The following is a 15003-nucleotide window of genomic DNA, read 5'->3' as shown; positions in this document are numbered from 1 at the left end:
ACAGGTCGTCATCCTGTTTCACCAAATAAAGAAAAATAGTTCTAATTAATTAAGAGAAAATGTACATTTCCATATTTCAACTATCTTGGCACAAGTGGCTTGAATATCACAATGTTATTTCCAGTGTTTATTAGGCACCATGCTAATGCTAATGCCCATGTTCAGATTTCTGATTTACCATCTTACTATGAAGTTACAAATGAGAAATCTTGATACTGCCATCTCTTAAAGCAATATAAATCAATGCCTTATAAACTGTTGTTATATCATTTGGATGGATCAGAATATTTTTACCTTTCTTTAGGTAAACCTTTCTTAATAAAAACATTATATTAAGAGCTCTAGCCCTGGCCGGTTTAGCTCAGCGATTAAAGCATTGGCTCGCAGACTGGAGAGACCTGGGTTTGGTTCCTGCTGAGGGCACATATGTTGGTTGCAGTTTGTCCTCGGCCCCGGTTGGGGTTGTGTGTGTGGCAGCCACTTGATGTGTCTCTCTCACATTGATGTTTCTCTCTCTTCCTCCTTTTCTCCCTCCCGCTCTATCTGAAGATAAACACAAAAATGTCCTCGGGTGAGGATAAAATAAAAAGCTCTAAATAAAAATCTGATACTTAAATATTGTAAAATTATATACAGACACAAACACATACATATACATATATACATAATTATATATGTATGTATATATTGGTGGGCTGGCCCTTGTCCACTGTTTAGTCATTGTGTAGCAAAAAGGGAAACTGGTCCAAACACACTGGTGTCACTGAACAAACACTGGAAATTTACAAGTAGGTTCTGTTTTCCCATATTTCAAATAATCTGATTGCTTCCTTTTTTGATCCTCTCAAATAACATTCTCCCAGGACATTTAAACTTCTGAAGGGATCTAGAGATAATCAGTACAGTTGTCCCTCGTTTATCGCAGTTAATTCATTCCAGACTCTAGAGGTTGCACATGGTGTTGAAGGATTCCTAGGGTGCTTGAATACATGGGCCTACAGTTCATACGTATAGTAATTTTAACTGTAATTGTAACACAGGGGTGTATAATTGATTCAGACAACTGAGTCCGTGCTGTATAATTTTCACTGTCTCGATCAGCTTTTTAATGAATATATTTGAAAAAACCGCGATAGAGTGAAGCCGTGCAAGTCGAAGTGAGAAGTGGTGAGGGACGACTCTATTTCCAGAGCTCAAGGCCAGCTCTTCCTTGGATCACCACATGGGTTTGTGCTGCTCCACACTCAATGGCCCTAATCAGTTTTTTAATTGAAAACTGCTTCTCTACCTTTCCAAATGTAAACTCATATAGAATTAGTTTGAGCAGAACTTACCCTTTCTATAGTGACTCCATATACTCCCAAAGCCTCCGATTCTTGATGTTGAGAGGAAGGCTGTATATTTATTATCTCATTTATGAAGGGAAATTCCAAAAGTGTTCCTGGTTTTTGAACCCAGAGAGCACCTATCTAGCATTAAATTTCCAGTGAAGAAGCAAGACATCTGCCTGGTGACCAGTTCTTCCCTTCCAGTTGCCTCTCTAGCAGCTCTCTCCTCCGTGTATCTTTCGAAGTGGGCTTCGTTTCACCCCAGGAAAGGTCCACAGCAGCTCTGAGGGGTGCCTGACACCCAGAGCGGGGAGGGAAGCAGCATGTTTTGGGAGGTGGTTTGGAGTAGGGTGGTGGGTGGGCACTGACATAGCACTTCTCAGTGCAAAGCCTGGCCCTACCACTTCAGTGTTGTGATGTTGGTGAATTATTTCTTTGTCTTGTACCTTGGTTTCTTTTATCTGGTGTCAAAGCCTCAGCTCTTTTCACTCTACTACACTACTCTTTGGCAAGGGAGTCATGGATATGTTGTAGGAAATTACTTCTTACTCCAGTGCTGCTGCATGTAGTTCCTTGGGCCTATACATAGGCATAAAACACATGAGATAGCAGCCAAAGTAGCAACATTTTTGTGTGCTCAGAGCTCAGTGACAGGAGATGGCCAGGCATCTATCTCCTCAGGGATCTGCGGAGGAGGAAGAGGAGCTGGTGTGGGAGATGGAGGAGCTGTGCTCCAAGAATGACTATCTCAAGGTGAGCAGCCGGCTCTGCTGCAGCTGTCCTGAGGTGACCTTGGAGGGTCTGTAAAATTATATTTTAAGGGACAAAATAAATAATGTTATGGATCCACTTGTTAGAATGAAAAATAATAATACATTTGGTATAGCTTTCACTTTACTACTGTTTCTTTTTTAGCCCCTAGGAAACCAAGTCCTAAGGGTCCACCAAACAGAAAGGGAGTCCGAGTAGGATTTCGCTCCCAGAGCCTCAATAGGGAGCCACCTCGGAAAGACATTGATCTTGTTACAAAACGGGTTCTTTCTGCAAGACTGCTAAAAATCAATGAATTACAGAATGAAGTAACTGAACTCCAGGTCAAGTTAGCTGAGCTGCTAAAAGAAAATAAGGCTTTGAAAAGGCTTCAATACAGACAGGAGAAAGCCCTGACTAAGTTTGAAGATACAGAAAATGAAATCTCACAACTTATTGCTCGTCATAACAATGAGATTACAGCACTCAAAGAACGCTTAAGAAAATCTCAAGAGAGAGAACGGGCAACTGAGAAAAGGGTGAAAGATACAGAAGATGAACTATATAGGACAAAATTTTCCTTGCAGAAACTGAAAAAGATCTCTGAAGCTAGACACCTACCTGAACGAGATGATTTGGCAAAGAAACTAGTTGCAGCAGAATTAAAATTAGATGACACTGAGAGAAGAATTAAGGTAAAATTTCTACAGCTTCTAATTGTGCTTTTTTGTATTATTTTTCATTGGGCATTTAATGTGCTCTATTAAGATTGCTGATTGCAGTTCATTTGTTTGGAAATGACAGTTTTTTTAGTATTAACTTTCTCAGTAAGAGATTAGGACATATTTGACATTGTATATTTAAGAGAAAGATGCAAAAGATTAAGGGCCACATGTTAATGGGTGAATGTTTAAATTCTGTGGATCATTGTCATTTTGGGGAAATACACCGTTCGATTATCTGATTATTTTTCTAAATTGAAAACACTATAATAGCTATAGTGTATAAAAATGACATTTTGGGACCATTATATACGAAATGCCACATGAACAAGACTTTCTGTTTATACTCCCTTGAACATTTCTCCTTTTTTTTTTTTTTTTTTTTTTAATCCTCATCTGAGGACATTTTTCCATTTTTTGCACAGACAGAGTGGGAGGGAGAGAGAGGAAGAGAGAGAGAGGGAAACATCGATGCGAAGGGACACATCGAGTGGCTGCCACCCGCACGACCAACCAGGGCCGGGGACAAACTGCAACCGAGGTACATGCCCTTAGCGGGAACCGAACCCCGGCCTCTCCGGACCGCAGGCGGACGCTCTAACCGCTGAGCCAAACCGGCCAGGGCCCTTGAACATTTCTGAAAGACATCTTTTGGGCAGGTGTGTCCCTATTCCCTAAAATGCAAACTGATATGAGAGGTAGGTCTAGAACTATTGAGTTACTAGTCTGAGGATATAGCAAATCTTTAAAAAAAATTTTTTTTTTCTTGAAATGAGAGAGGAAAAGGGGTATTACCCTTTAGATATTACCTGCTATAAATATGTATCAATCAGAAGGCCTGAGTTAGGGCTTAGAATTGCTAAGAATTGGCATGTAGTTTGGAAAGCAAAGGTAAGGGAAAAGTATGGGAATAATGCCCCCTGAGAGTGCACTCTGAGCAAGGGTAAGTCAGAACTATAAATAAATTAGCTTTTCACAATGTATTTATTAGGTGTTTTTAATACATAGTTGAGAAGGTTTTTTAAATGTAAGTTTTTGTCAAATGCCTTTTCTGCATCTATTGATATGATCATATGATTTTTAAACTTTATTTTGTTTATGTGGTATATAGCATTAATTAATTTGAGGATGTTGAACCAACCTTGCATCCCAGAAGTAAATCTCACTTGATCTAGGTGTATGATCTTTTTAATGTATTGCTGAATTTGGTTTGCTAATATTTTGTTGAGGATATTTGCATCTATGTTAATCAGAGATATTGTCTATCATTTTCTTTTTTCTCAGTGAGGTCTTGGTTTTGGTATTAAGGTAATGCTGGCCTCATACAGTGAGTTTAGGAGCCTTCCCTCTTCTGCAATATTTTGGAATATTTTGAGAAGTATAGGTATTACTTTTTCTTTGAATCTTTGGTAAAAATTCTCCTGTGAAGCTTCTGGTCAGGGCTTTTGTTTGTTGGGAATTTTACTGATTTGATTTTGATAGTAGTTATCAGTCTGTTCAGATTCTCTATTTCTTCCTGATTCAGCCTTGGAACAATGTATATTTCTAGGAATTTATCCATTTCATGCAGGTTGTAAAATTTGTTGGCAGATCATTGTTTCCTACTATTTCTTTTTTTTTTTTAACACTTTTTTTTCTTTATTGATTTTACAGAGAGAGGAGGTGAGTGGGAGAGAGAGAGAGAGAGAAAACATCAATTGACTACTTCCCGCATGCTCCTTTCTGGGGATCGGGCCCACAACCTGGGCATGTGTCCTGACCAGGAATCGAACTGGCGACCTCTTGGTGCATGGGTCGACACTCAACCACAGAGCCACACTGGCTGGATCCTATTATTTCTTTAGTCTTTTGTATTCCAGGATGTCAGTTGTCACTTCTCCTATTTTATTTCTTATTTTTATTTATTTGGATCTGCTCTCATTTTTCTCTTGATTAATCTAGATAAAGGTTTGTTAATGTTGTTTATCTTTTGGAAGAACCAGTGCTTCATTGTCTTGATTTTTTTTTTTTTTTTAAGTCTCTTTTGTTATTTCCAGTCTGATCTTTATTATTTCCTTCCACTACTCACTTTGGGCGATGTTTGGTCTTCTTTTTCTAATTTCTTTAGGTATAAGATTAGATTGTTTATTTGAGACTTTTCTTGTTTCTTGAGGTAGATGTGTATTGCTGTATATTTCCCTCTTAAAACTATTTTAGCTGTATCCTATACATTTTAGGTAATTATGGTTGTTTTTTTTTGTTTGTTTGTTTTTTATCTTCACCTGAGGATATTTTTCCATTTTTTGTACAGATAGAGTGGGAGGGAGAGAGAGAAAGGGAGAGAGAGAGAAACATCGACGTGAAGAGACACATCGAGTGGCTGCCACCCGCACAACCAACTAGGGCCGGGGACAAACTTGCAACCGAGGTACGCGCCCTTAGCGGGAACCGAACCCGGGTCTCTCTGGACCGCAGGCCGACGCTCTAACCGCTGAGCCAAACTGGCCAGGGCGGCCATTATGTTTTAATTTTCATTTGTCTCAAGGTGTATTTTTATTTCTTCCTTGATCTCATTATCAACCCATTCCTTGTTTAGTAGCATGTTATTCAGCCTCCACATGTTTGTGTGTTTCTCAGTTTTCTCATTGTACTTGATTTTTAGTTTCATATCATTGTCATCAGAGAAAATGTTTGATATAATTTAAATCTTCTTAAATATTGACACTTGTTTTGTGGCCTATGTGGTATATCCTGAAAAATGTTCCATGTGCACTTGAAAAGAATGTGTATTCTGCTGCTTTGGGATGAAATGTTTAAAAATATCAATTAAGCCCTGGCTGGTTTGGCTCAGCAGTTAGAGCGTTGGCCTGCGGTCCAGAGAGACCCGGGTTCGTTTCCCGCTAAGGGCATGTACCTCGGTTGCAGTTTGTCCCCGGTCCTGGTCGGTCGTTTGGGTGGCAGCCACTCGATGTATTCCTTTCACATTGATGTTTCTCTCTCTCTGTTCCTCTCTCTCCCTCCCGCTCTACCTGAACAAAAGATGAAAAAATGTCCTTGGGTGAGTATAAAAAAAAAAAATCAATTAAGCCCGACCATTGTGACTCAGTGGTTGACCATCGACCCATGCACCAAGAGGTAGCCAGTTCGATTCCTGGTCAGGTCACATGCCCAGGTTGTAGGCCCAATCTCCAGTGAGGGTATGCAGGAGGTGGCCAATTGATGTTCTCTCTCATCGATGTTTCTCTCTCTCTTTCCCTCTACCTTCCCCTCTCTCTAAAAGTAATAAAGAAAAAAAATTAAATCCATATGGTCGAATGTGTCATTAAAGAAGACTTTTTTGTTGTTTTTCTGTCCAGATAATCCATCCAGTGATGTCAATGGGATGTTAATAAATTCCCCTACCATAAGTGTGTTATTGGCAGTCTCCTTTAATGTCTGTCAATATTTGCTTTATATATTTAAGTGCTCCTACTTTTGGGTGTGTAGATGTTTACAAGAGTTATGTCCTCTTGTTAGATTGCTCCCTTTATCATTATGAAATGCTTTTTTGTCTCTTTTAACAGTCCTTGTTTTAAAGTATATTTTGTCTGATACAAGTATTGCTACCCCAGCTTTTTTCATTTTCGTTTACATAAAATGTTTATTTCCATCCCTTTATTTTCAGTTTCTGTGTGTCCTTTAATCTGAAGTGGGTCTCTGGGGTCTTGTTTTTTTTATTCATTCAGCCACCCTGTGTCTTTTGATTGGACCATTTAATCCTTTTACATTTAAAGTGATTTGTGATAGGTATGTACTTTTGCCATTTTATTAATTGTTTTCTGGTTGTTTTTGTAGTTCTTCTCTGTTCCTTTCTTATTCTCTTGCTCTCTTCTCCTGTATGTTGATGACTTTCTGCAGTGTTGTGTTTGGATTCTGTCACTTTATCTATTGTATATGTCTTATAAATTTTGGTGTGGTTACCATGTGTGTCATATATACCAAGCTATGTTTGTATCAGTCTATTTTAAGTTGATGATTGCTTAAGTTCCAACACATTCTAAAATTACTACATATTTTACTCACCTCCTTCACATTTGTGTGTTTGTCATTATTTTTGTACTACTTTTTGTGCATGTTCCTTAATTTATTATTGTAATTACACATGATCTCCCTACTTTGCCTCTTAACCTTTGTACTAGCTTTATAGTTGGTTAATCTGCTGCTTACTAAGTGTTTGTCAGTGAGAATTTTTTTCTTTTCTATACTTTCTTATATTTTTTATCTTTCATTTCTACTTAAAGAAGTTTCATTAACATTTCTTATAATACTGCTTTAGTGATAATGATCTCCTTTATCTTTTTCTTGTCTGGGAAACTATCTTCCATTCTATTCTAAATCATAACCTTGCTGGATAGAGTCATCTTGATTGAAGATCAGAAGGTATGGGAACAAAGTTCCTGTTGAAAAATTTGCTTATAGTCTTATGGGAGCTCCCATGTATATAACTAACTGCTCTTTTTTTGCTACTTTTAATCTCACTTTGGCATTTTACTTACATGTTTCACATGGGCCTTTTTGGGCCCATCTTGTTTCAGACTCTCAGAAGTTCTTGGAGTTTTATGTCTGTTTTCTTAGCCAGGTTAGGGAAGTGTTGATCATTACTTCTTTAAATAGGTTTCAATCCCTTGCTCTCTGTCTCTCTTTTCCTTCTGGTTACCCCTGTAATGCAAATGTTGGTACACTTGATGTTGTCCCAGAGGTTCCTCAAACTGTCCTCATTTTTTTCGATTATTTTTTCTTTTTGCTGTTTTGATTGGGTGTTTTCTGCTTCCATGTTACAGAATGGTGATTCAGTCCTGTGCTTCATCTAATCTGCTGTTGATTCCCTCCCATATATTCTCATTTTAGTTAATGAAGTCTTCATTTCTGACTGGTTCTTCTCTTTGTTGAAGTTCTTACTGAGTTCATCTATACTTCCCCTACGTTAATTGAGCATCCTTATAACCAGTGTTTTGTACTCTATATTGCTTTTCTTCTTCTTCTTTTTTTTTTTTCTGTCCTCATCTGAGGACATTTTTGCACTTTTCTTCATATACAGTGGGAGGGAGAGAGGGAGGAAGAGAGAGAAACATCGACATGAGAGAGACACATCAAGTGGTTGCCAACCAGGACCGGGGACAAACTGCAACCGAGGTACGTGCCATTGACGGGAACCAAATCAGGGACCCTCTGGTCCATGGGCCGACACTCTAACTGCTGAGCTAGACCAGCCAGGGTGCTTTTTTTCTTTTCATTTAGTTCTTTTACTGGAGTTTTGACCTGTTCTTTCATTTGGGACATGTTTCTTTATCTCCTCATTTTGGCTCCTTCCTTTTGTTTGTGTCTGCTGTATTTCCTAGATCTTTATTTTTTCCTTCCTTGTGCTACTTTGGGATTCACTTTTCTCTTATTTTGATTTCAGTTTCATGCTACTTTGGTCAGAAATGATAGTTGGTATGATTTCAATCTTAAATTTTCTTAGATTTGTTTTATGCCCAATTATATGATCTATCCTAGAGAATGGTTCATGTATACTTGAGAAGAATGTATATTCTGCTGCTGTTGAATGGAATGTTCTTTTATATCTTTTTAGTCCAGTTCTGAAATGTGGTTCAATTCCAACATTCACTTATTGATTTTCTGCCTGGCTAGTCTATTCATTGCTGATAGTGAGGTATTAAAGTCCCCTAGTATTATTGTATAGTCTTTTTCTCTGTAAGATTCATTAGTGTTTGCTTAATATATTTCATTGCTTGTGTGTTTGGATCATATATATTTATAAATGATTGTTATATCTTCTTGATCATTATATAATGATCTTCTTTGCCTCTTGTTACCCTTTTTGGCTTGAAGTCTATTTTGTGTGATATAAGAATGACTATGCCGACCATCTTTTGATTTCCGTTTGCTTGTAATATTATATTCCATCCTTTCACTTCGAGGCATTATGTGTCTTTAAAGCTAAAATAAGTTTTCTGTTGGCAGCATATAGTAGGGTCTTGTTTTTTACCCATCCACCCACTCTGTACCATTTGATTGGTGAATTCAATACATGTATATTTAAGTTCATTATTGATATGTAAGAATTTACTACCACCATTTTATCTTTTGCCTTCTGGTTATTTTGTCTTTTCATTGTTTTTGCGTATTTTGTTTCTGTCTATTTCTGACTACCTTTGTAAGTTTAGTGGTTTTCCATGGTGATTTGCTCAGTTTTCCCCACTCCTTTTTTTTATGTTTTACTAAATATTTGCTTTGCAGTTATGGTAAGTTTACATAAAACATCCCCAAAATAAAATAGTCCTTTTTTGTTGATAGCAACTTATTTTTATGCATTTGTAAATGTTCTATCTTTCTGTCCTCCCCCTCTTATATTTTTAATGTCACAAATTATCTTTTTATGCTGTGATTTTGTTACCAAGTTGTAGTAGCTGTAGTTATTTTTAATGTTCTTTTCCTTTAACCTTTATGGTATAATAGAGTTTTCTAATTCTGACAGTCTGTCATCTTAATCAGAGTTTTGTATACTTGAAGAACTTCTTTTAACATTTCTTCTAAGGCAGGTCTAGTGGTAGTGAACCCCCTAAGCTTTTGTTTGGAAAAGCCTTATTTCTCCTTCATAGCTAAAGGGTAACTTTGCTAGATAGCATATTCTTGGTTGGCAATTTTAGTCTTTCAATATCTTGAATATGTCCTTCACTCTTTCCTAGGCTGTAGAGCTGCTGCTGAGCAGTTGGCTAATAGGCTAGTGTGCGTTCTCATGCAGGTTACTGGGGAGTTTTCTCCCACTCAGTTGCCTTTAAAATACTTTGTCATTGACTTTTGACAGTTTTAGTATAATGTGACTTGGAGAAGGTCTTTTTGTGTTGAGGTAATATGGCTTCATGAACTTTTATTAGCTTCATGAACTTGGCTGTATAGTTCCTTTCGCAGGTTTGGGCGTTTATCAGCTATTATATCTTTAAATAACTCTCTGCTCCATTTTCTCTCTCTTCTTCTACTGGTTTATCCATTAATCTTATGTTGGCTTTATAAACGCAGTTTGACAGTTCTTATAGGGTTTCTTCACTCTTAAAAAATCTTAGTTCTCTTTCCTGTTCCACATGAATCATTTCTAAATTCCTATCCTCAAGCTTACTTATTCTTTTGTCCATCTGGTTTGTTCTATTTCTTGAGCTTTGTAATTCATTCTTCATATCTTTTATTGAGTTCTTTGCCCCAGAATTTCTGTTTGGTTCTTTTATTATTTCAGTATCTTCGGTAAAGTAGTCCTTTAAAAAAATTTTTGAATCTTTTTATTTTATTTATTTTTATTAATTTTGTTAGATGTTTCTTCTTTTTTCCTCATTGATACATTCCTCCCCATCCCCACCCACCACGTCCCCAGCTTTGTTATCCATGTTTATTTGTTATACGTACATGCGTGTAAGTTCTGTGGTTTATCTCTTCCTTCCCCCCTACCTCCTCTTCTGAGGATTTTCAGTCTGTACCCTCCTTCCACGTCTCTGGGTCTACCTTGTTCCTCAGACTGTTATGTTCATTATATTCCGTATATAAGTGAGATCCTCTGATACTTTTCTTTCTCTATTTGGTTTGTTTCACTTAGGATAATACTCTCCAGGTCCTTCCATGTCATCTCAAAGGATAAGGGAGCTTTCTTTCTTACAGCTGCATAGTACTCCACTGTGTATATGTACCACAGCTTTTTTATCCATTAGTCTTCTGATGGACATTTGGATCTTTTCCAGATCTTAGCTATTGTAAATAGTGCTGCTATGACCATGGGGGTACATATGTTCTTTCTGATAGGTGTTTCAGGCCTCTTAGGGTATATTCCTAGAAGTGGGATCACTGGGTCAAATGGCAATTCAATTTTTAATGTTTTGAGGTAACACCATAGTATTTTCCATAGTGGCTGCACCAGTCTGCATTCCCACCAGCGGTGTACTAGAGTCCCCTTTTCTCCACACCCTCGCCAACACTTGTTGTTTGATGATTTGTTGATGGCGGCCATTCTGACGGGTGTGAGGTGATACCTGATTGTTTTAATTTGCATCTCTCTGATGATTAGTAATGTTGAGCATTTCTTCATATGTCTCTTAGCCATTTGTATGCCCTGTTTGGAGAGGTATCTATTTAGTTCCTCTGCCCATTTTTTAATTGGTTTCTTTGTCTTCCTTTTGTTCAGTTGTATGAGCACTCTATATAATTCAGAAATTAACCCCATATCTGATGTATCATTGGCAATTATGCTCTCTCATACAGTGGGTTGCTTTTCCATTTTGGTGTTTTTTCTCTTGCAGAAGCTTTTTAGTTTGATGTAGTCCCATGTGTTCATTTTTTTTCTTTGTTTCTGTTGCCTTAGGTGATGTATCAGTGAAAATTCTGCTGCATATGATGTCTGAAATTTTGTTGCCTGCATTATCTTCCAGGATTTTTATGGATTCACGAGTCACATTTAAGTCTTTAATCCATTTTGAGTTTATTCTGGTGTAAGTTGATGGCCTAGTTTCATTTTTTTGCATGGGGCTGTCCAATTTTCTCCACACTGTTTATTAAAGAGGCTGTCTTTACTCCACTGTATGCTGTTGCCACCTTTGTCAAATATTAATTGACATTAATGTCTTTGGTCAATTTCCAGGTTCTCTGTTCTGTTACACTGATCTATATGCCTGTTCTTGTGCCGGTACCAGGCTGTTCTGATTACAGTAGCTTTGTAGTATAACCTGATATTCGGTATTGTGATCCCACCTACTTTGTCCTTCTTTTTTAAGATTGCTGTGGTTATTCGGGGACTTTTTTGGTTCCATATAAACTTTTGGAGTATTTATTGTAGATCTGTGAAATATGTCATTGGTATTTTGATGGGGATTGCATTGTATCTATAGATTGCTTTGGGTAGTATGGACATTTTAATGATGTTAGTTCTTTTAATCCATGAACAAGGTATGTGCTTCCACTTTTTGATATCTTCCTGTATTTTTTTTTTTTCAATGTCCTGTAGTTTTCTGCAAATAAATCCTTTACTTTTTTGGTTAAGTTTATTCCTAGGTATCTTAATTTTTTTTGCTGCGATGGTAAATGGGATTGTTTTTTTAGTTTCTCTTTCTGTGACTTCATCATTGGTGTATAAGAATGCCATCAATTTCTTGACGTTAATTTGTATCCTGTTACTTTGCTAAATTCATTTATTAAGTCTAGTAGATCTTTGATGGAGTCTTTAGGATTTTTATGGGTAATATTATGTAATCTGCAAATAATGACAGTTTCATTTTTTCCTTTCCAATTTGGATCCCTTTCATGTTTTCTTCTTGTCTGATTGCTGTGGCTAAGACTTCCAGTACTATGTTAAATAAGAGTGGCGAAAGTGGGCATGCATGTCTTGTCCTTGTTCTGAAGGGAAATGCTTTTACTTTTTCCCATTGAGTATGATTTTGGCTGTAGGTTTTTCATATATGACATTTATTATGTCGAGATATGATCCCTCTGTTCCCACATAGCTGAGCGTTTTAATCAGAAATGGGTGCTGCATTTTGTCAAATGTTTTTTCAGTGTCCACTCATATGATCATGTGTTTTTTATCTTTCATTTTGTTTATGTGGTGTATTACATTTATTGATTTGCAAATATTGTACCAGCCTTGCATCCCTGGGATGAATCCCACTTGGTCGTGGTGAATAATTTTTTTGATGTATTGGTGGATCCGATTTGCTAGTATTTTGTTTAGGATTTTGGCATCTATGTTCATCAGGGATATTGACCTGTAGTTTTCTTTCTTTGTAGTGTCTTTTTCTGGATTTGGAATTAGAATTACAGTATGCTGGCCTCATAAAACAAGTTTGGAAGTCTTCTTTGTTCTTGACTTTTTGGAATAGTTTGAAGAGAATGGGTGTTAGTTCTTCTTTAAACGTTCGGTAAAACTCTCCTGTGAAGCCTTTTGGGCCTGGGCTTTTGTTTGCTGGGAGAGTCTTGATTACATCTTCAATTTCCTTAGTTGTTATTAGTCTGTTTAAATTTTCTCTCTCTTCTCAGTTTAGGTTTGGGAGACTGTGTGTTTCTAGAAATTTGTCTATTTCACTTAGCTTGTCTAATTTGTTCCCATGTAATTGTTCATAGTATTTATTACCGATCCTCTATAATTCTGTGGTGTCAGTTGTTACTTCTCCTCTTTCATTTCTGATTTTGTGTATTTGGGTTCTCTCTCTTTGTTTCTAGGTGTGTCTAGCTAAGGGTCCACCAATCTTGTTTATCTTTTCAAAGAACCAGCTCTTTGTTTCATTGAACCTTTGAATTGTTTTTTTGGTCTCCATGTCGTTTATTTCTGCTCTGATCTTTACTATTTCCTTCCTTCTACTTACTCTGGGGTTTTCTTTTTGTTTGCTTTCTAGTTCTTTAGGTTGTGAGGTTAGATAGTCTATTAGAAATTTTTCTTGTTTCTTGAGGTAGGCCTGTAGTGCTATGAACTTCTTGCTCAGAACTGCTTTTGCTGCATCCCATAGATTTTGTGCTGTTGTGTGTTCATTTTCATTGGTTTCCAGGAAGTTTTAAATTTCTTCTTTGATATCCATGGTAACCTATTGATTGTTCAATAACATGCTATTTAGCCTCCGTGTTTTCAAATGTCTATGCATGTTCTTGTTGCAATTGGTTTCTAGTTTCATGCCATTGTGTTCTGAGAAGATGCTTGATATGATTTCAATCTTCTTGAACTTTTAGAGACTTAGTTCGTGCCTTAACATGTGGTCTATCTTTGAGAATGTCCCATGTGTACTTGAGAAGAATGTGATTTCTGCAGTTTTGGGGTAATTCTCTGTAGATGTTTATTAAATCCATTTGATTTAGTGCTTCATTTAGAGTCTCTGTTTCCTTGTTAATTTTTTGTCTATAGGATCTATCCAGTGATGTCAGCGGGGTGTTGAAGTCTCCAGCTATGATTGTATTGCTGTTGATTCTCCTTTGAAGTCCTCCAGAAGATTTTTAATATATGTTGGTGCTCCTATAATGGGTGCATATATGTTTACCAAGGTTATATCTTCCTGTTGGATAGATCCTTTCAATATTATGTAGTGGCCTTCTTTGTCTCTAATTATGGCCTTCATTTTGAAATCTGTTTTATCAGATATGTGTATTGGTACCCCAGCTTTTTTTTGCTTTTCATTTATTTGAAAGATTTTTTTTCCATCCCTTCACTTTCAGCCTATGTGAGTCTTTTGTTGTGTGGTGAGTGTCCTGTAAACAACATATATGTGAGTCATGCTTTCTTATCCAATCAACTACTCTGTCTTTTTATTGGAGCATTCAATCCATTTACATTTAAGGTAATTATTGATATGTATTTATTGCCATTTTTGTTCATTGTGGTTATATTTTTCTTCCTTTTTCTTCTGCTAATTATAGCTGTCCTTTTAGTATTTCTTGCAGTGCTGGTTTGGTGCTAATATATTCCCTTAGCCTTTTTTTGTGTGTGGAAATCTCTTTAATTGACCTTCTATTTTGGTTCGTGCCCCTAGCAGGAACCAAACCGGGGACTCTCTGGTCCGCAGGCCGAAGCTCCAACTGCTAAGCCAAACTGACCAGGGCTGACCTTCTATTTTGAATGATAGCCTTGCTGGATAGAGTACTCTTGGATTCAGATCCTTGTTTTTCATGACCTTGATTACTTCATGCCATTCCCTTCTGGGCTGTAGTGTTTCTGTTGAGAAGTCAGCTGAGAGCCTTATTGGGGTTCCTTTGTAGGTAACCTGTTGCTTATCTCTTGCTGCCTTTAAGATTCTCTCTTTGTCTTTAATTTTTGGCATTTTAATTACTATGTGTCTTGGTGTGGGCCTGTTTGGGTTCTTAATTGGGTTCTCTGTGCTTCTTGAACTTGAATACCTTCTTCCTTCACCAAATTAGGGAAGTTTTTTGTCATTATTTCTTCAAATACATTTGAAGAAATTCTCTAACCCTTGCTCATTTTCTTCTTCTTCAGGGACTCCTATGATGTTAATGTTATTACGGTTCCAGTTGTCTCACAGTTTCTTAAGCTGTTTTTCTGTTTTTTTAATTGCTTTTTTTTCCTTTTGGTTTTTTGATTGGTGATATTTTTCTACTCTGTCTTCTAATTCACTGATCCGGTCCTCAGCTTCCTCTATTCTGCTGTTCAGTCCTTCCATTGAGTTCTTTATTTCTGCTATGTCATTCTTAATTTTTCTTGGTGGTTTTTC

The 15003-nt window shown here is 37.0% G+C and overlaps 1 protein-coding gene across 1 annotated transcript in view; it reads left to right on the top strand.

The window, feature by feature from the left end:
* LCA5 (lebercilin LCA5) overlaps positions 1-15003 on the top strand; it is a 50799-nt gene that overhangs the window by 21881 nt on the left and 13915 nt on the right. The window contains exon 3 of the mRNA XM_036249481.1: positions 2244-2773. Within this exon, the coding sequence (XP_036105374.1) occupies positions 2244-2773 (530 nt within the window). The remainder of the gene's footprint in view (positions 1-2243; positions 2774-15003) is intronic.

Source organism: Molossus molossus, unplaced genomic scaffold (genome assembly GCF_014108415.1).
Source record: "Molossus molossus isolate mMolMol1 unplaced genomic scaffold, mMolMol1.p scaffold_m16_p_8, whole genome shotgun sequence".
Classification (NCBI taxonomy): Eukaryota; Metazoa; Chordata; class Mammalia; order Chiroptera; family Molossidae; genus Molossus; species Molossus molossus.
Note: the sequence above shows the minus strand (reverse complement) of the source record. Positions and strands in the feature narration are given on the sequence as shown.